At 45.5% G+C, this 21,603-nt stretch overlaps 1 protein-coding gene across 1 annotated transcript in view; it reads left to right on the top strand.

The window, feature by feature from the left end:
• Positions 1 to 21,603, top strand: part of LOC147027488 (pyruvate dehydrogenase (acetyl-transferring) kinase isozyme 1, mitochondrial-like) — a 31,008-nt gene that overhangs the window by 6,346 nt on the left and 3,059 nt on the right. The window contains exons 5-10 of the mRNA XM_085876950.1: positions 3,456 to 3,545; positions 3,787 to 3,864; positions 8,063 to 8,139; positions 8,448 to 8,549; positions 20,158 to 20,268; positions 20,711 to 20,824. Of these exons, the coding sequence (XP_085733076.1) occupies positions 3,456 to 3,545; positions 3,787 to 3,864; positions 8,063 to 8,139; positions 8,448 to 8,549; positions 20,158 to 20,268; positions 20,711 to 20,824 (572 nt within the window). The remainder of the gene's footprint in view (positions 1 to 3,455; positions 3,546 to 3,786; positions 3,865 to 8,062; positions 8,140 to 8,447; positions 8,550 to 20,157; positions 20,269 to 20,710; positions 20,825 to 21,603) is intronic.

Below are 21,603 nucleotides of genomic sequence, written 5' to 3'. Positions count from 1 at the left end.
ACACACACACACACACACACACACACACACACACACACACACACACACACACACACACACACACACACACACACACACACACACACACACACACACTGTGAAGTGTGTTGTCTGTCCATGTGTTTGTGTGTGTTTGGCTGTCTCCTGTCTCCGGCGGCCGCTTCCCGTGCTGCTTTTGAAAAGCTCCGCACGCATGGAATCGCAGTTTGTTTATTAACAATGCGTTAAGATATGAACTGGGCTCACAGGATGGCCTCGACCCTGAGATGTACGCACACTCACGTGTAAGCTATCTAGCCTGGGTTCGAATCCCAACCCATATGTAAACTGTCATCCACGTGTTTCACAGACAGGGTGATTCATCAATGTGTGTGCCGTCGCTGCAATGGTTGGTAAACGAGGTGTCCCATCAACCGACATAAGTTGGTGGACGTTAAAGATCCTCATGGTGTCCTTTGCGCAGAGTCGGCAAGCCATCGCCGGCACCACAATGTGAAGAGCGAGCCAACTTCCTGCCCAAACTACTGCTAGCAAGGCAATGTCAAACCACCCAGTATAACCCTTGCTCAGGAAACTGTTTCGGAGGCATTGACGCTTTGTGACAGATTATGATGATGATGATCACAAAGTTGAAGAAACCATGTCGGTTTTGTTAAGAGTAGCCTATACTGAAAGTCTTTGAACAAAGTTTGCTGTGCAAAGCAATCACTTAATTTAAGAAAAAAGTCCATTTAGCATTGTGGCCTAAAATGACATTCAATAATAAACTTCAGAGGTCCAAAATAAACTTAAATTAAATATTTGGTGGACTCAACGATGTAATTCTTAAAGAGTGGAGGAGATTGGCATTTCAAACTGCTGCCAAATAATGAGATATGAAAGATTTTAAATATGGTGCATGTTGCTTCCTTGCTTGACGCATAATGTTAAAAAAGGATAGAGCATGGGCATATAGTGAGGGGGAGGGAGGGAGAGGAGAGGGGGGGAGGAAGAGGAGAGGGGAGGGGAGGGAGAGGAGAGGGGGGAGAGGAGATGGGGAGACAGAGGAGAAGGGGAGAGAGAATGGAGAGAGAGAGAGGAGAGAGAGGAAGGGGGAGAGAGAGTTGATAGGAGAGAGAAGGGAGGTGGAGAGAGAGAGGAGGGAGAGAAAGAGAGAGGGAGAGAAAGAGAAGAGGGGGAGAGGGGGAGGAGGGGTAAGGGAGAGGTGAGGAGAGAGAGAGGACGGAAAAGAGTGAGAAAGGGAGGGGAAAGAGGGAGAGAGAGCAAGGCAAAGAGGGATAGAGGGGAGGGAGGAAAGAAGGAGAGAGAAGGAAGGGGTAGAGTAGAGTGAGCGAAGGGGGGTAGAGAGAGGGAAGAGGGGTAAGGGAGAGGTGAGAGGAGAAAGAGGGGAGGGGAAAGAGGGAGAGAGGGGAGGGAGAAGAGGGGAAAGAGGGAGAGAGAGGAGGGTGAAGAGGGAGAGAGAGGAGGGGAAAGAAGGAGAGAGAGGAGGGAAAAGAAGGAGAGAGAGAGGAGGGAAAATAAGGAGAGGGGAAAAAGGGGGAGGGAAAAGGGAGTGGAGAGATGGATGGGTGGGAGATAGGAATGGGGGGAGGGAAGAGGTGGAGAGAGGGAAGTTGGGGAGAGAGGGAAGAGGGGGAGAGAGGGAAGAGGGGGAGAGAGGGAAGAGGGGGAGAGAGGGAAGAGGGGGAGAGAGGAGAGAGGGGGAGAGAGGAGAGAGGGGGAGAGAAGAGGGGAGAGAGGGAAGAGAGAGAGGAAAGTCTCTGTCATGTCTGGTCTCTGGTGATGCTCTCCTTCCATCCCTTCCCTCACTTCAAATGACACCACAGCCGACTACGCTCGTGAAAATGCCGAATTCCTCAATTGCGTTTGCTTCCAAATCTTGTCCCCGCAACATCTCCATATATATATATATATATATATATATATATATATATATATATATATATATATATATATATATATATATATATATATATATATATATATATATATATATATATATATATATCACACACACAAACACACACACAGTCACACCCGCACACAAAGTCACACTCGCACACACGCACAGTCACACCCAAATCTTCTTGGAGTCTGTGTCTTTTGCACCCGAGAAGATGGAGAAGGTTCTGACAACCCTTGATTCGAACTCAGCTACTGCACTGGATGGCATCAGTTCACGTGTCCTAAAACCTGCTCTGCTGCTCTTGCACATCCTTCCTCTGCCCTTTTCACCCTGTCATTTACCCTAGGTCATCTTCCATCTGCTTTGAAATTTGCCAATATCACTACATTAAATAAAAAGGTGCAAAAACGAATCCCCTTAATTGCAGACCAATGAGCTTACTGTACTTCTAATTATCAACAAGGTCATAAAATCCATCATTGCAGTGAACATAAAATCATTCCTTTCCTCCAATAACCTCATCTGATTTTGTCAATTCAGATTTAGACCTGGTCACTCTACCTTAGACAAGCTGCTTCTACTCTCCCAACAATGGTGGAGGCCCTCAATATCAGACATGAGATCAGGGCCGTCTCTCTGGACATATCTCGAGCTTTTGATACAGTCTGGCATTCTGTCTTGCTCTCCAAACTGTCTGCCTGTGGAATCCAAGGCCAACTCCACTCTTGGATTACCGACTTCTTCCACTCTCCGAGTTAACGTGTGGCTCTCAACGGAGCCCTTTCATCTCCTCTCCCTGTCAAGGCCGGAGTACCCCAAGGCAGTGTTTTCGGCCCCATATTATTCCTAATCTTCGATGATTTCTCTGATTCTGGAAAATCCTCTTTATCTCTTTGCTGATGACTCCACTCTCTGCCATGACATCTCTCATCATTCTGACAGACAGGCAGCAGCCTCTCTCCTCTCTTCAGACCTTGATAAAAATCACAAACTGGTCAAATACTTGGAATGTCTTTCAATCCTCATAAATCCCACACTCACTCTCACTCACTCTCCAAAAGGACCGTACCGTTAACCCTCCCATGTAATTTCTCAACAACCCTCTCGAGGAAGTCCAGTCACTCTAACTATTACTGAGAGACGGAGTGTGTGTGTGTGTGTGTGTGTGTGTGTGTGTGTGTGTGTGTGTGTGTGTGTGTGTGTGTGTGTGTGTGTGTGTGTGTGTGTGTGTGTGTGTGTGTGTGTGTGTGTGTGTGTGTGTGTGTGTGTGTGTGTGTGTGTGTGTGTGTGTGTGTGTGTGTGTGTGTGTCATATGTGGGGTCAGCCATGTAATCTTATATGGATACTTTGAACAAATCAAGATACCTTGAATTGTTTATTATTCAAGGAATCAACCCAACTTGTTCTTTGGCAATAGCATCACATGTCAGTATCCGTTAAACCCTCTTGCTTCACAGGGCGAACTTAGCCGTCTGTGCCACAATATAGAAGTTGTGATCTCCATGAGGTATCTGCTGCAATAATAATAATACACACACTGTTCACCTAGCTCTGCTCTTTGGAGATGAAGAAAACCCCGCTCATCCCAAACACATTGGTGGGATCGACCCACATTGTGATCCCGTGGAGGTGATCAAAGGTATGAGGAGATGAGATAGCAGGCAAGTGGAGGACCCAAGGGCATAGGTTGTAAAATATGGATAATGATCTCTAGTTTGTCTTCACCATTTATTGATGACATGTTGATTTGTTTTTTAAAAAACATGTTAGCTCATTGAGTATTGTCGAATATTCTGCGTAGCGACCTCTTAAGATTTGTTTTTTGACGTCGCAGTTCAATCAAATGCCTATGTGAGCACTTGCTATCCTTTTTATTGCAGATGCCTTTGAAAATGCCAAACTGCTTTGTGACCTGTTCTACCAAGGATGTCCTGCACTAGAGATCAGCATACATGACAGTAAGGCCTAAATCCTTCTCTCCATTTAAAAATGATCCTCCATATGAATTAGCTAATAGTGAATGTGGCAGAGAGAGGGACAGAGAGACAAACAGACATACAAGTAAGAGGGTTGGGTACTTTCGGTAAGATCAATGGGGTTATAAAAATTGCGGGCGGGGATGGGGGATCACATACGATAGTTGTGCACTGCCTGATGAGCCTGGTGTGGCTCAGTGGTTAAGGCAGTGGCTTGGGATCCTTGGGGTCCTGAGTTCGAGCCACGCTGGCCGCTGAGTTAGCATCAGGGAGGTAGACTCAGCCTGTCATCCTTCCGAAGGTCGGCGAAATGAGCACCAGTATACTGGTAATTATCCCTGCAGGGTCGAAGACGACTAACGGGTTGGCGTCAGGAAGGGAATCCGGCCATAAAAACATTGCCGCAAGAAAGGGTACCATGATTGGAGCCCGCAAAAAGCTGACCCCTGCTCAGGGATAAAGGCTTTAAAATGGTGTGATGATGAGTTGTGCACTGCCTGCTTGAAGTCCTTGAGGGGAGACTGGGATGGATTAGCCTCTAAAGAAGGCATTTTCACCAATGGGAGAAAAGGGTCACAACAAAGTTGAGGTGTGCATCAAGCCTGGATTTTGAGAGTTTAACCAGGAAGTGATCACTGACTGAAACAACCTGTTCATCTTGGAGTTGCTGGGGAGGGTTGGAGGGCTGATGGAGCAGAAGGACCTAGAATACAGTAGAAGTCATAAAAAAAAAATAAGAGGCTACTGATCTGGTTGTGATGTGAAAGAGCAGCAGGCCTTGTGCTTCAACCTCATTGCGGGAGGTGCCAATAATGTTGAGAGCTTTAGATTCCATGGAAGCCAGGAGAGCCAGATGTGATGCTGGGACATCACCCCATCAGGGAGGGAGAGCAGTACTCCATTGGGCAACAGACAAATGCCTCGTTAACTTCAAGTCATTCTAATTTTTCAAGGAACGACTTGGAATGATGGAAAATACCCAATCCGTGGCTGGATTTGGGGGGCATCTTTGTGGTGTTCTGGTTGACCCAGGAGACAACACGGCTGATGGTAAGACCTCGGGCCAGGTTGCATAAAGCATTCACTTAAATAAGACGACGGCGGTGGGCCAATAAAACGGCTCGATTGGAAGTGACGAGGACGGGAGGATAAAAAGGTTCTGTTCGGGGTCGAAAAGGAAGAGGAAGAAGATCGGGACAAAAAGATCGTGTTTTTTTGGTGTGGAGGCTGTTGCGCGGGAAGCGTACTTGTTGTTGTGCTGATTCGATCGTGTTCTTCATCGTGTCTTGGAGCCTTGCTGAGCCTCGTCCCTCACCTTGGTTGGCTCTGGGGTTCTGCTGACTCGGAGTACGGGGTCGAACAGCGGGCGGACCTGCCTCCCTCTCCTGCTCGCAATTTGGCGCCAGAACTGGTTCCCTGGCGGCTGTGAGCGGACTTGGGCCAGGACCAGGAGGTCGACAGCACCACAGTTTCTCCTGCCCCCCTGACGAGAGCAAGGCCAGCTCGTCCGACGCCGATCCAGGGACAGTTGCGTCCACACCACGGTCCAGCCTGACCACCAGAAGTAGCTACGTTGTGTGTGTGTGTGTGTGTGTGTGTGTGTGTGTGTGTGTGTGTGTGTGTGTGTGTGTGTGTGTGTGTGTGTGTGTGTGTGTGTGTGTGTGTATCTGTGTACTTGGCGCCTTTGAGGGTTTGAGATCTGTATATTCATTGGAATTGTCTGTGTTTTCCCCACGCCCGATCCCACACCATCCCGTCGAATCGCCCCGGATCCCTCTTCTTGCCGAGTCTTGTTATTTCTGGTTAATAATAAAAACAAATAAACATCATCAACTCAGTGAAAAGCGACTCGTGCCACCTTCCTCGTCCCGTTTGCGGTAGAGCGATTAGAACCGCCATGTTTGGGTTATAAATAAATAAACCGCCTCCATCGTTTCGGCTCATTCTACGTTGGCGGGACTGTTCAAGTCCCGTGGACGTCACAATATGTCTTCAATAATTTATTTATAAACTCCATCAATCTGACAATCCCACGGTATTCAACACGTGAAATCTGAACCGATGTAAAGGTGTGTTCCGATACAGGTGCTGCAGGTGCAGGTGCAGCTGAACGAGTTGTTCGTCCGTGCTGCTAGTGGTATTTTCATGATGCAAACATTTAATACTTGGTGTTCAAGTAATTTAGATTCCAATTCAATTGATGCAGACGGTGACCCCAGAACAAAAAAAAAATGTCAACTGCGTACGTAATAGGTAGATTGAACGCGGCGTGTTTCTCAGTCTATAACTCGTCAATCCTGCGTCATAGAGAGACGTGTGGGGGCCTCGTTCGACGCGGGGGAGTCCCGGTTTGTTTGCCCTGTGGAACCAGGTTTTGCCCAACTCGAGGGATTCTTAACAATTATACACTATTTATAGTTATAGTGTTGTAATTAAACATAAAAGTACTTCAACAACACACATCACACAACTATACAACGTATTGTGTTCATAAAAGGAACATATCGGTTATATATGAATATTTTTTATATTTTTTTTTGTATACCTTGTCGAGGCTCGTATGAGAGCTAACACATAACGCACAGCAAGGGAGGCATGAGATAAGAGGGGCGGGAGTGAGAAGGACAAAACAGTGGGGAACAGAGACATTAGGAGATCTGTGGAAGGGAGCAGGATGGGGTGGGGAACATGGGGAGTATAAGATGGACATTACAAAGACTTTCAGGAAGGAAAGCAGGGAACTTGAAGGAGGTGGACTTGGGTGGATTAACGGGGGAAGAAAAGATCGAGGATTTGGATGGGGGATGACAAGAGGTGGTGGTGAACAGCTGTTTTGAATGCCTGGAGGGAAGAATGGGATTGAATAGAGTGAGGGAGTTTATTCCAAAGGCGGGAAAAAAGAGGAATGAAAGAGTGAAGGTGAGCAGTGATCCGTGATTTTGGTAGTTTTACCAGAAGGGGGTTGTTGGCAGACCTTGAGCGCCCTGCGGAAATGTGGTGGGGACAAATCGCAGAGAGAGCAAGGGGGGAGGGGGGGCGAGACCAGAGAGGAGACGGTAGAAGACAGAAAGACCACCGACTTGCCTGCGGTGAGATAGGGAGAGGCCCAAAGACTCAGTCTCATCGCGGGAAATACCAATGATCCGAAATGCCTTGGTTTCCACAGCGTGAAGCCGAGAAAGGTGGGAGGCAGGAGCACCAGCCAGGAGAGAAGTACTCCATCAGGCTGCGGACGAAAGCTTTGTAAGTGGTCAGGAGCTCAGGTGGGCCGAGGAAGGACTTTGCACGACGGAGGATTCCCAGTCGGCGACTGGCTTTAGAGGCGAGGCTTGAAATGTGGCTTTCCAAGGAAAGGTCATGGCAGATAGTGAGACCCAGAAGCTTGAACGAAAGGACTTCTTCCAGAGGATTGTTGAGAAAGTGGATGGAGGGGTTTTCTAAACGGTCCTTTTGGAGAGACATAGTGAGAGTGTGAGATTTGTCCAGATTGAAAGACATGTTCCACCTGTTGGACCAGTTTGTGATTTTACCCAGATCTGCAGTGAGCGAAGAAGCTGCTGCTTTCTGGACTGAGGGATGACCGATGGTACGGCAGAGGGTGGAGTCATCAGCAAAGTGATAAAGAGGATTCTCCAGAGAGTCGGAGAGATGTTCATATGGAAATGTTCATAAAATATCGGTTATTACCTCCATCGCCGTAGGTGGACGGAGCTTATGTTTTCACCCCTGTGTTTGTCTGTGAGAAGACGATTTGTTGAAGACGAGATCTCAAAAAGTTGTGGATGGATTCAGACAAAACTTGGTGTGCAGGCTGGGTGTGTGATGAGGACCAACTGATTTGATATTGGTGAAGATCCGGATATGGATCCGGAAATATAATTTTTAAAGCGATTCTTCACCATTGAGAGATGGGGGGGGGGGCAAAACTATGTTTGGCGTGATATTTAAAAAACCGACCCCACCCCCCGCCCCAGTCTGCTACCTTTAACATGACATCTCCACTTTCTTCGTTCCTTTCCCTTTCATTCCCTTCCTAGAATGGAAATATTTGTCTTTCAATGTAAATGAGTTTCAGATTTGATTTGATTTAACCTATTCGGATATACGACTGGTTATCACAAGGAAGTAGTTAGACTTCTCGTGGCACCGATTTTGAGGGACCCATGTTTGTTTCCTGCAGTCCGAGGTAAAGATCAGCCTCTCCAGGTGGTGTACGTTCCATCTCATCTTTACCACATGCTGTTTGAGCTTTTCAAGGTAAACAAAAAAACAAGCATTACAGGACACGTTTTGTTATAAACTGGATATCCGCACCACTCTGGGTCAACTAAATACTAATTGGTCTGATGAATTGTAACTTATTACATTGTTGCACAACAAAGTGGTACAATTGAATGTGATTTATTATTCCGGAAGGGACTGCATAAACAATTATGCAATTATTTCTCATGAAGCATGAATTATGCAATAAATATTGTCTTGTAGTCGTTCAAGTGATCGTACAATGATACAATTTTGTGTCCCCAAACATTATCAACACAAAAATTGTGCCTTGTGTTGAGCAGAATTCAATGCGTGCAACGATTGAGATGCATGATGAGACCGGCAGCAGCTACTCACCTATTCAGGTGATGGTAAGCCTTGGCAAAGAAGATTTGACCATCAAGGTAAGATTGCACTGTTTCAGCTTGGTCTGGGCTATCTGCAGGGGCAAGCTGGTAATCTTTCCACACCACGATTACTTTATAATTTGGAACAAAACTTATCCAAATGAGATCACTCAAATAGCTTCACAACTTGCCAATGCCTCATCGAACCTGTGTCTATCAGGTGTGCTGTATTGTCCTGATACCGGGCGTTCGAGTACCGGTCACTCATTGTCTGTCGTAATGTAAATCGATGTTTTCTGCGCCCGCTGGTAAATTTCTGAATAGGGGGCGCTGCACGACGGCGGCTACCATGGGAATACTCCTTTTACCATTGTCATGGCTTTCTATCATGGCCATTTCACAAACCTACATAGACCAGCAGCCATTTCTAAAAAGGGGGCCGAAATGGGAGCAACCCCAACCAAAGGTGGAGCAAGTGACATCCTATTTTTATGGTTCAGGGGTATGTGCGCTATAATACAAAAAATATTGATTTGGAACAAAAATTGACATGTGTCCAATGTTAAATGCCTTGTTTCCATGGTAATGTATGCCAAATGTTGCCCCATTGTTGAAATCATTTCTTTTGCTCTAACCTCCTCAATTTTTAAGATACAGAAATAAAATTGGAATCAAACAAAAACTTTCAATCTCCTCTTTCTGAAAAAAAAACTACATTATGTTAACTAGTGTGTGCCCTTACATGTGTGGCCGTACGTGCAAAAAAAATAATAATAAAACTTTCAAACCGCGTGCCAGAAACAACAACCACACAGGATGTTCCTTCACTCTCGCGTGGCCGTACGTGCAAAAAAAAAATAATAATAAAATTTCAAACAACCACACAGGCCGTTCCTTCGCTCTCGTAAATGACGACTGGATTGGGGCATTGTGTTTATCTATAAATGCGCATAAGAAATAGAGAAATTATTATAATATAGTAAGTCATCACTATCCGGAAGTCCGTACGTTGAAACCCGTAATGGGGAACGCGCTCTAACTTGGCCATAACTTTGGAACTACTTGTCCGATTAATTTCAAACCCTGAAAAGGCAAACAAACAGAGATTGCTGGAATTATAGATAGAAGATAGATACTGTGGGTGCAAAACGCCAAGCAACGTGTCCTGTCATTGGTAACTGAGGCGTCCTTTCCCCCAACGGCCACGCCTACGCAGCAACGTGTCCTGTCATTGGTAACTAAGGCGTCCTTTCCCCCATCGGCCACGCCTACGCAGCAACGTGTCCTGTCATTGGTTTGGTAAATAAATGGCCATAACTTGGAAACCACTTGTCCGATTAATATCAAACCTTGAAAAGGCACATACTCAGGTCCCCAGCAATATACCTGGCAAGTTTAAATTAGATCGGACCAGTGGTTGTCGAGAAACAGCGGTCGCAGACACACACAGAGACACACAGAGATTGCTGGAATTATAGATAGATTAGACTATTTTCATATTTCTTGAGTTTTCACTTATATGCAAATGTATCGTCACTTTAAAATTCGACATATGCTCCAGCCGAGGCATTAGAAATCAAACCTTTTAACAGGAGATGGGCAAACCTATTAGAACTGTGAACTGTACAGTACATCAAAAGCATCGATCTGCAATAAATATAAGAAGTCCAAGGGTTTTAATCAAGATTGTTCATTTATTTATTTTATACATGGTCTAGGCTCGTGGAAGAGCGATGACACAGAACAGATCAGGACACAACATAACAAAGGGACCAGCAGAAAAAGGGGAAACACTGACAGCTGGGCAGAGGTAGAAGATAGACGGAAACGGACAAACAAGGGATGAAGGTAATGATGAGGGTTAGGGGAGAATGCAAGTGATGGAAAAGATGGATACATAAGCAATATTTTGGGAGCGGTGGGGGTGTGGTTTAATGGGTATAAAAGATCATGATTTTGGATGGGGGATGAAAGGGCAGCTAGCTCCTTGTGAGACAGCAGCCATCCATATCTCATGTCCAACTGTGTCAGCAGACATCCTTCTGCAGTTGGGTTACTTTTTTTTTTTGAGGAGGTTGGTGGCAGGATTTGCACTCCGGCCACCGTAAAAGCCTTCACTCCGCAAAACACAAGAAAAAATTGAGAACCCACTCTGTGGGAGTCCCTCCTGTGCAGCTGCCCTTTGCAGGGCAGCTTACTAGATTACGGGAGTGAGGCAAAGACTTCGGCACCCCCAATCTTGATAAGAGGAAAACCATGGAGTAACCTTCCCAGGTCAGATTGCGGGAGTGTGTTTTGGGGGTAGTGCTGAGGTGTCATCCACCAGACGGTGGCCTCCTTGGGGTAAATTGAGGCGGTCCTTTTGGGTGGATTCCTGGAAAGTCCTATCCCTAAGAGAGGGTGTTCACCTGTCTATTTTCATCCAAATTCAAACATTTGAACATCAGTATTGCAGCACTCTCTGAGGTTCGGGGACCGGATTGCGGCGAGATCATGGCAGGTGGTTACACCTACGATTGGTCTGGTCACTCTGATGGTTACCATACCCAAAGAGTTGCTGTAGCTGTGTCCAATAAGCTGACTCCAATGATAATCAAAGTAACACTGGTCAACAAGAGTATTATGAGATGAAGGATTCGTCACTCTTTGCTTGTCATTTCCCTGGTCTCTGTATATGCTCCGACTGAGGCGAGTGATCTCACCGTGAAGGACACATTCTAGGCCATGCTCGAGTCTGTAGTTGATCATTGCCACAGGAAAGATACTCTTCTAGTCTTGAGGGATTTCAATGCGTCACCTGTAACTGACACGGATGGTTATGAGATGCGTGTTGGTCCCTATGGGTCTGGAACTGTGAACCAGAATAGCACGAAGTTCCTTGACTTTGCAAGAAGTCATGGATTTAGAGTGGCCGGTTCATGGCTTCAACATCCTCAAGCTCATCGCTGGACTTGGTATTCCAATGCTGGTGGTGTGGCAAAGTAGATTGACCATGTGCTCTTTGATGGTCACTGGAGGATGATCAAAAACTGCAAGGTCCACCGGAGTGCTCAATTCCTCAATACCGACCACAGGCTTGTGGCAGCAACTCTAAAGTTTCAGCTTAAATCCAGGAGAATGGTACCATCCCAGCCTTGGCTGGATGTTGGCAAGCTTAAGGATGAGAGGGTAGCTGAGGAATTGCCGAACAGGCTGAGTGGGGATTTCGGGGGTCTGGGTGCTTTGGGGGGTCCTGAAGAGTTGTGGAGCGCCTTCAAGACCACCGTCCTTGATGTTGCCGGTGGATGAAGAAGAATTTTGTCTCTCAAGTGACACTGGATAGCATTGACCAGAGTCACGGGGCCAGGCTTAATGGCAGAGCTGAGCTGTTCAGGGAGTTGCGGCGTAAAACTGTACGTGTGCTGAGGGTGAACAAGGACACCTATGTGCGAGAAATCTGTGAATGGGTAGCGCATCATCTGTGGTCAAGTGATTGTAGTCCTGCTTAAAGGGGAATTTGTGCAGGACGTAAATCCAAGCCCATCCCTCGGTGTACTGCAGTGAGAGCGAAGGGTGGTGGGCTCTTGACAGAGGAGTCCGAAGTGAAGGCCCACTGGGCCGGTTACTTTGAGCACCTGTACCAGGCTCATCCACCAGCTGTTGAGTTGGATGTCACGGGTGTTACTATCCCTATTGCTGACCCTCCAATCAACTGTGATTTTTTTTTATATACCTTGTCAAGGCTCGTATGAGAGCTAACACACAATGCACAGCAAGGGGGCATGAACCAAGAGGGGCGGGAGTGGGAAGGACAAAACAGTGGGGAACAGAGACATTTGGAGACCTGTGGATGGGAGAGGGAGAGGAATGGGGTGGGGAACATGGGGTATACAAGAAGGATATTACAGGGACTTTTAGGAAGGAAAGCAGGGAAATTGAAGGAGGTGGGTTTGGGGTGGATTCACGGGTAGAAAAGATTGAGGATTTGGATGGGGTGATCGACCTTCATTTGTGGAAACACAGGCTGTGGTGAAATGGGGTAAAGCTCCTGGGATTTGTGGCATCCATGCTGAACTTCTCAAGGCTGGTGGAAATGCTGTACTCATGTCATTGCATGCAGTTCTGTGCTCTGTCTGGAACACAGGCATCTTCCCAACTGACTGGAAGAGGGGCCTTGTTGTGCCTCTCTGGAAAGGGAAGGGTGATCGTCAGGAATGCAACAACTACCGAGGGGTGACGCTGCTCTCAGTGCCAGGCAAGGTCTTTGCTCGGATAATTCTTGATCGGGTTCACCACCATCTGCTTGAGCACCAGCACTCAGAGCAGTCAGACTTTACACCAAAGAGGTGAATGATTGACCGTATCCTTGCCATTCAGGTCTTCACTGAACGCAGATGAGAGTTTCAGCAGGGGCTGCTTGCAGCCTATGGTGGTCTCTGCAAAGCATTCGATTCAGTGAATCAGGATTCCCTCTGGAGGATTCTTGGTTTTCGTGTGGTGCCTGTGCAGGAGGACAAAAGTCCGAGTCTTCAGGTCTTTGGCGCTTCCAGTCTTGCTTTACGGATGTGAAACTTGGACTCTGACCAGGGATCTGAGATGGAGACTTAATTCCTTTGGTACCAAGTCTCTTCGGAGAATCCTTGTCTGTCGCTGGTTGGACTTTGTGTCCAATGAGCAGTTGCTGAGAGAGACTCAAATGAGATTTGTTACCTGTATAGTCCATGAGCATCAGCTGCGGCTGTGTGGACATGTGGCTCATTTTCCTGACACTGATCCTGCTCACCAGATTCTCTCAACGAGGAAGCCTCGTGAGTGGAGGAGGCCAGTGGGCCGACCATGTGCCTCGTGATTGCAGCAGGTTGACCATCATCTCAAGGAGATGGGGATGCGCCTGGCATCTGCCTGGGGGATGGCCCGACAGAGGCCCCTGGAGTACCAGCAGAAAGTGGATGCAGCGACGCGCTGCTCTGGCGCATGCTCCCACACCTGACCTGAACTGATGACCTGTGAAGGTGGTGCCCGCAAGTGAAAGGTATTCAGAAAGAAATAGATGGGCAAGTTTCAAAGTCGAGGGCATATTATAATCTAAAGTTAGATTGGAATTTTTAACTAACTCACTCCCGTGCTGCTTTGCAGAAAATGCCAACTTTGATTGGAGACAAGGACAAATCAATGAGGCAAACAGACTGCACTAAAGACTTTGTTGATAATCTAATTAAGTTGTCTTGTAGATTTGATGTTCATGATTTCAAACTTGAGAATTATTATGTTGTGGTAATATATTCGGATAAGATTCAGGACCCAGATGAATCTTCTTGTGAATGTGCATGAGATTCGTAATGTATTTATTAAGACTAGCAGATACCCGTTTGTAACGGGTATGGGGGACAGGACAGATCACAATACTCGGTTATGGAAGTTTCTTTGGATGTTTTGCGCCGCATTCAACAGCTCAATTCATATTGGTGACGTGTCTGGGTGCCCATGGTGGCGTTTGAGACCGGTCGCTTTAGATTGTTGGCCTTGACACAGTGCCGGATGAGTAACACGAACGATTTGACATATTCATCGTTTCTATATTACCTCCATCAACAGACTAAGAACATGGCAGGATAAAATTCGTAAATGCTGAGTTGAACAAACGTCCTGAACTCATGGAGTTGGTTAAGTAAAGTACGTCGTCTGGGGCCCGGCCGTTGGTTTTCCGCCGAACGCTGCTGATTGTGACGTCATCGATTCCCTCTGAAAATTCTATCTATATTCGATTTTTTGAATGAGCCTGGTGTTGGTGCAGTGGTTAGGGCAGCGGCTTGGGATCCAAAAGGTCCTGAGTTCAAGCCCCGTTGGGCCACTGAATTAATACACCAGGGGGTTGACTCAACCTGTCATCCTTCCGAGGTCGGCGAAATGAGTACCAGTATACTGGGCCGGTGTATACCCCGGTTAAAATAGGTGTACCATATCCCTGTGTCGTAAGAGGCGACCAGGGTTGCGTCAGGAAGGGCATCCGGCGTAAAACATGTGCCAAATCACTATGCGGATCATACGGATGATCCGCTGTGGCAACCCCTAACGGGAGCAGCCGAAAGAAGAAGAAGAAGAAGATTCGATTTTTTGAATCTGCTATCACCTGCGTAAATACATAATGTGAAGATTTCGGAAGTATGAACGGAATATGTTCGGAGAAAAGTGTGTTCGAAGTTCCAGGCTTACGCCCATTATATTATGATGAAGGCAAGCAAGGCCATTGGTCCAGATGGTATTTCTAATAAGGATCTAAATCTATGTGGTAAACAACTTGGCCCAGTGTTTACATATATATATATATATATATATATATATATATATATATATATATATATATATATATATATATATATATACATATATATACATATATACATACATATATATCAATCTTGGATAATGGTGTCATTCGCCAAAAATGGAAGTCTTCAATTATCATTCCAGTACCAAAAGTAAAACAAACCCAGTGAGTTGAATGATTACCGTCCAGTCGCCTTGACATGTCATGTAATGAAGTGTTGTGAAAGGATATTGTTGAAATTTGAGTAGTGAAGTAGGCTTGTTTGACAAATCTCATTTTACATATCAGAATCATCAGGGTGTCAAGGATGTTCTGCTTGTTTATCTCCAAAGATTGTTCCATCAGTTGGATACTCCAAAGTTTTTTTGTAAGATAAGTATTTATTGACCTCTCCAGTACCTTCAATACCATTGTACCACACATTTAATTAACAACTTACTGAACTGGATGTCACACCGAGGCTTTCACGATTATTTCACGCTTTTCTTTTCGATAGACCACAACTGGTGAAGTGCAATAATATGGTATCACGTGTCAGGGTGTTGAGTCTATGCACACCACAAGGTTGTGTTGTCTCCCCCACTTTGTTTTCTTTGTTCACAAGTGACTGCTGCAGTTCAAGTCCTCATTGTCGTGTTATCAAATATGCAGATGATACAGTAGTTAGTGGGTTCCTATTCAATGACAAGCATGAAGATATGAATGAAGTTCAGAGGTTTGTAGACTCGTGCGACGTCATTATTTTGTTCTTAATGTCAACAAAACAATGGAAATTATTTTTGATTCTCGCCGCTCAGCAGGTGGCCATGGCCCTTTGATTATGCACATAATATGCTTGTTTGCCCGTCCATCCGTCTGTGTGTAACATTTCTTTTCACCCATTGGTTGGGCAGCTGGCTTGACTCCATCACAATTGTCCCCTGAAAAATCATACGTCTGCCATGTTGTTGCTATTCGAAGCCAAAGACATCTTTGGAGCTTTCATATTCACAAATGCCATGCCCTCCCTATAAGTTTTCTCTTCAGTATAAAATGACCAAAGTGATTGGTAAAAAGGATCATCAAATATCGAAAGGATGGAGCAGATAGGCCTCACAGGTCTTGTGAAGGCCACAGTAATTATAGGCCTCGTGCTTCAGTCCTCTGGTGTTAGCCTTTGCATAATTGCATTTGGAATCTGTCTAAGCAATATCACCACAATGTCAACATTGTATATGCACATCGGCACTGGGCATGTTTTTGCTTCAGACCGGGGGGGAGTGGGGGGTATATGCCTGGTGTTGGCTCAATGGTTAGGGTGGTGGGATTGGGATCCTATGATCCTGAGTTCAAATCCCATTTGTCTGTTGAATTAATAGCAGGTGGGGTTGACTCTGCCTGTCATCTTTCTGAGGTCGTCAAAATGAGTGCCAGCTTGCTGGTATCCTGTGTCGGAGTGGCGACCTGTCCAGGATTGTGCCCAATAGCCAAGGAGTCTGCTTCAGAAGCACCAACACTCTGCCCAGAGTATGGTCCCGATGGATGGAGTGGGGGTGGAGAGGTTCAATAGCGATCAAGGCAGCGGTTTCTGACTATTTTCTCTTAAATGACTCAACCAGGGACCATTAAACCCAAGTCGTTATAAAGGTCTGCGTCCAAGGAGTTCCAGGAATCTTCTGAGATTGTGAAAGAAAACATCCGTCACTATTTATTTTTTAATGATGTGTACAAAGCAAGTAGCAAATTTATGTCGGGGATGCTTTCCTAAAAACTGCGACGTCATACAAAACGACGCTAGTCGGATACAATTTTCCCATATACAGGGTGCTTCAAAAATATTGATACGACTGATTTCCTGCCACTTCTTTGTGTTTTTGACCTTTACCATTTTCCTTTTCAGGGTTTGGTGGTGTTATTATGGTATTTGTTCCCTGGGATTTCTAGCTCCGTAGCTCAAGTATACCATTGACATTGAAGCAGAAGACAAAAGTGGTGGCTCTGTGGTAAGAGACTAAATCATGTGTGGAGACCCGCCGGAGGTTGTGCCGGGAATACGACTTCAGAACACGTGATGAACCCACAAGTTGTGCCATTCAACATATTGTGAAACATTTTGATCACAAGGGTACAGTGCACAACCATCCATCCATCCATTGGGACCATACTCTGTGCAGAGCATTGGTGCTGTCTAAGCAGTCTCCTGGGCTAATGGGCACAATCCTGGACGGGTCGCCACTCCGACACAGGATACCAGCAAGCTGGCACTCATTTTTGCCGACCTCGGAAGGATGAGAGGCTGAATCGACCCCACCTGATATTAATTCAACAGCAAGTGGGATTTGAACTCAGGATCCTAGGATCCCAAGCCTACCAGTCTAGCCATTAAGCCAACACACCAGGCATAGTGCACAACCAGAGCAAGCACAACAGTGGCAGGCCAGCATCAGTAATGCTTCGGTCACATTTGGCTCGGCGGCCGTAGGGTCTAGAAAATCTTTGGTCACTAGAAATTATAGGGCGGCCGCAGTATTTCCATGGTCACACAATGTAGCAGTCACATATGTTTTTATTTTTTGGGTAGCCGCACGGGGTATTTAGAAATTGTGGAGACTGAAAACGTGGGGGTGCCGTACGGTCTTTGATTTGATGTCGCACAGTGACCTCAGGGCGTCCCTGCGGTGGCCATAGAATTTTCAAGGCAGACGCAAGGTGACCGCAAGGCGACCGCAGGGGGACCGCCGGGGGGCCCGAAGGCGAACGTGGAAATAGTGCGGCCGCCGTAATTTGTTGGGGGTTGGCAAAATTCATTTTTCATTGATAAGAGCCCACGGAAAACGCACGAATAACGCAAGCTCACCGTACGCCCTACGTACGGTCGACGTGGAACACATCTACGTTATGGCTACGGCTTGTCAAATTGATACGGCCAACCTAGAAATGAAAAAAGTTATAACTCTGCGCTTTAATTCCACGGAGGCCTGTAAAAGATAGCCATACGGCGTAGGGCCATCCTGAGGCCACCTCAGAAACTCTGCGGTCGCCGCACGTTTCTGTCAATTCAGGGGTCAATTCTGTCAATTCAGGCTGCCGTATCCTCGCCGTAGAGCAAATGTGACTCATGCTTAACCAATAGCCAAGCCAACATCGTCGCCATGCAGGATTCTGCAGTGGACAGTCCCAAGAAGTCCAACCGCCGGCACTCCTTGGAGCCAGGCATCAAACCATCAGTCTGGCATATCCTCACTGAGGAACTGAAGCTTTTCCCACACATCATCTTGATTAAGCATAAACTGAGTCAAGATGATATGAGAAGGAGACTTGATATGTGCAAATGGCTCAGTGACAGGATGGATACCAACCTCCCTGCCACACTGGATGTGTCAGACTTCCTCCAGGCAGTGCCACATGAGACCTACAGGAAAATTGGCAGAACTTTGGAGTCAGGATCAATGTCTGTTTGAACTGCGGAGGGGCACACATCGAGAACGTCAATTACAAGGATTTTGCGAAAATGCCAATTTCAGACCTTGGCCTCTCCAACTCTTGCAGTGACTTAATGTAATAGTGATGAGTGATCGAAAATACCATGTCATAAGCTTTCTAGAAATGTTTGGTTCACATTCCTGAGGTTTCTGTTTCTTTGTAAATAAACATTTAAAGTTGCATCACTCTTTTTGAAACACCATGTAAATGGTGTTGTAATGGGTGGACGTGTTGCTGGAGAAAAAAAATTATCACCTTAACTGAAGTTGACCTTTACGAAAGTACATATTTGAGACAAAAATTAAACAAATCAATACAGAACAGGATTGAAATAATGTATGTACACAAATAGACAATTTAATTGTGTGTGTTGAGAGTGGAGGGACTGACTACAGGGATGGAGAGGCAAGTGCTATTGTGCTTCAATGGAATGTCTGAGCCAGCTAAGCTACGTGCTGGGACTCTCTCACACCCAGCATCAAAACGGCAGTTCGAGCGGTCACCGTGCTGGATGTAAGGATGCTCTCCCTTCAGCCGCGAATTATCCCAAACCCAATCCGTCCTTTAACGAGCAAATAATAACTAAAGCCGTTTGCAATCGGAGCAACTCAAATCATTTATAGACCATGTGACTTCATGTGCATATTTAAAAAGTGAGTTGGTTGGGAGAACAAAGGACACTAAAGCATTTATATATGCAGGTTGGTCACAAAGGTGCACACACTCCGGATATCAGACAAACGGAAGCACACTGTAATTAAAAAATCTTGAGCAATGTTATAACGGACAAGCGTGACTTAAATCGACTATTGTCCCATAATGTGTTGACGATGTTTTATCGAAATGATGGAATATAGACGACATAAATTGGTGACTTATGCATCAGGAAGAAGATAATTGGTTTAGGGTAATTTATTGGAACAATTATGCTGCTCATAGGGTCACTTGAGAGTTGCAATTCCACAGGGTTTCTGCTTATCTCGCAGGATTGTGAGCTGGACAGGCATCCCTGATGAGCCATCACATATACGGGCAATGGTGTTGCTGTTTCAATTGCAGTTTCAGTGTTCGGTGGGGAGGGGGGGTTTAGGAGTTATTGTGTGTGTGGAGTGGGTTTGAAGCCTCAAGGTTGAGAGGTGGAGGTTAAGAACATGGGGTTTGGGAGGGGAGATTGGTAACTTGTGGTTTGTGAGGAGGGAAGTTGAGGACTTGAAGTTACATTTTTACATCGTGAGGATGTTCCGTGGGTCCCTGCTAGTTCATGATAATAATATAGAACAAGTTTCTGAGTACAAGTGTTTGGACACGGTGATTGACCACAAAATGAAATGGAGCAAGAATTCCCAAGCGTTGGCTGGTAAAGCAAACCAAAGATTGTGCTCTTTCAGGAAATTTAGAGTTTCACGTCGATAATAGCATTTTGGTTCTTATATCCTCGATTCAAAGTATTCTTATTTTCAATTTGATATGTACATTTGATAATTCGTCATAAGAGAATGTCATGAAATTGGAAAGAACCAGGAAGATTGCCCAGTGTGCAATACGGACAAACCTTCCCTCAATTTGTACCTTGTATGAGAAACGTGGTGTTGAAGGTTGACAAGGACCCTTCGGACAAACTTCATGTTTGTTTTTATTTGTTTTTCCCTTTGTTCTCTACTTACCTTGTGCTGTTCTCTTTTAGACTATCCTTTGTGCCTAATTCAAGTCACACGTTTAATGCCGATGTGAAAAGGATGTGATGCAACCTTTTATTTTATTGAATTGCCAGTGGATGAAAACTTTCCATGTTTGATGTTGTTACTTTTATTAGTTGTTTTTTTTTTTAATTATAATTATTTTTTGTTAAATAATCGGGTACAATCCATTGAAACTAGTGGGTTCCATGTTATACAGGTCAGTGACCGTGGTGGTGGTGTTCCACACAGAAAGACTGATCTTCTTTTCAACTACATGTATACAACAGCTCCTCCTCCACTCGGGGATATTGCCCGTGCTGCACCTCTGGTGGGTTCTACGGCTTATCATTTGACTTGAAGGTAATTGTGCGGTGTACTTGTTTTCTCAAGGATCCAAAAGGCAAGGTGGACAAAATCAAATGGGACAACTGAGATAGAAAAGGAGCATGGTGCCCTTTCTCCCTCCCAGTCCATCCCACCGGAAGGATGTCGAGCACAGAGCCATAACAAAAATCTCTCATGAAAGCTCTGATGAGATTCACGTCAGACTTCCACCACATCTCATGAGAAATCATCGGGATTTTTTTTTGTAAAGGAGCGTGCAGGTTAAATGCATGACGTGTGCACAGCGTTGTGCTTCTGCAATCATGTGATTGTGAAACCAATGCCAATGAGCGGCCTTACAGTGTCGATGATTTTGTGCTACCTCTGAACCTCATGAGTAAGAAGGTCAATGTGGTACACGTCAGTTTAATTCTCGTTATTTGCAGGCTGGCTTTGGCTACGGGCTGCCCATATCACGGCTGTATGCTCGTTACTTCCAAGGAGACCTGCAGCTGTACTCTATGGAGGGATATGGCACTGATGCAATCATCTTCATTAAGGTAACAAAAAAAGGGCAACAATACCTGGAGAGAAGCTGGTATGGAAAGACATATGGGTAGATGGGTTTTCAAAAAGGCAGATGTTCCAGAGTATCTCGAATTGGTGGATCTTGTACTTATTTTGCCGTAAATTTGGAATTACATTTTAACTGAATAAAGTTAGTTTTTTGACCACTGGTGCCATGACAATAGCAAACGAGCAACTTTTTTAACATTACAATTGTTTGAAGTCTACCTTGCGATCAAAACAACAGAACTGAGTCTTTGTCATCAGAAATAAAGTATCCAATTGGTTGCAGGATGACTGCAGTACTCACCAATTTTGCGATTTTAATGTGACAGATCTCAAAGATTTTGCAAGCAGATAAGTAAATGAATTAAATGAAGAACAAGGGAGCAGTAGGAGCTCATTAATGACATACAGTCAAAGCTGTACACCTCTACCTGCCACATGGTCGGGTTTTGGTGGCTAGACCGACACCCCTCGCTGGCTTTGCTCGTGGGGAGGGTGACTGTGACACCCTGCCAGGACAAAAACCAACACCTGATAAAGGGCCGATGAGCTCCCTTTGGGAGCCAACAGCCATCCAGTACAGAGATTGTGTCTCCTAAAAAAAACACACAGTGGGGGTAGGAAAATATTTTTTTTCCACCTGGCCGAGTTACCCCCTCCTGCACAGTGGGCGTGTGAAAAGGTTTCCTTGTTTCAGGGCTCGGTGAAGGTTTTGCCAGTTTTTCCTCTTCTTATTTTTCTTTCTTAGCCTCTTACCTCGAGTGGC

Source organism: Eptatretus burgeri, chromosome 4, assembly GCF_056783735.1.
Source record: "Eptatretus burgeri isolate ZD-2024b chromosome 4, Ebu_testis_v1, whole genome shotgun sequence".
NCBI lineage: Eukaryota > Metazoa > Chordata > Myxini > Myxiniformes > Myxinidae > Eptatretus > Eptatretus burgeri.
The sequence above is the reverse complement of the archived record's forward strand: the minus strand, read 5'-3'. Positions and strand labels throughout refer to the sequence as shown.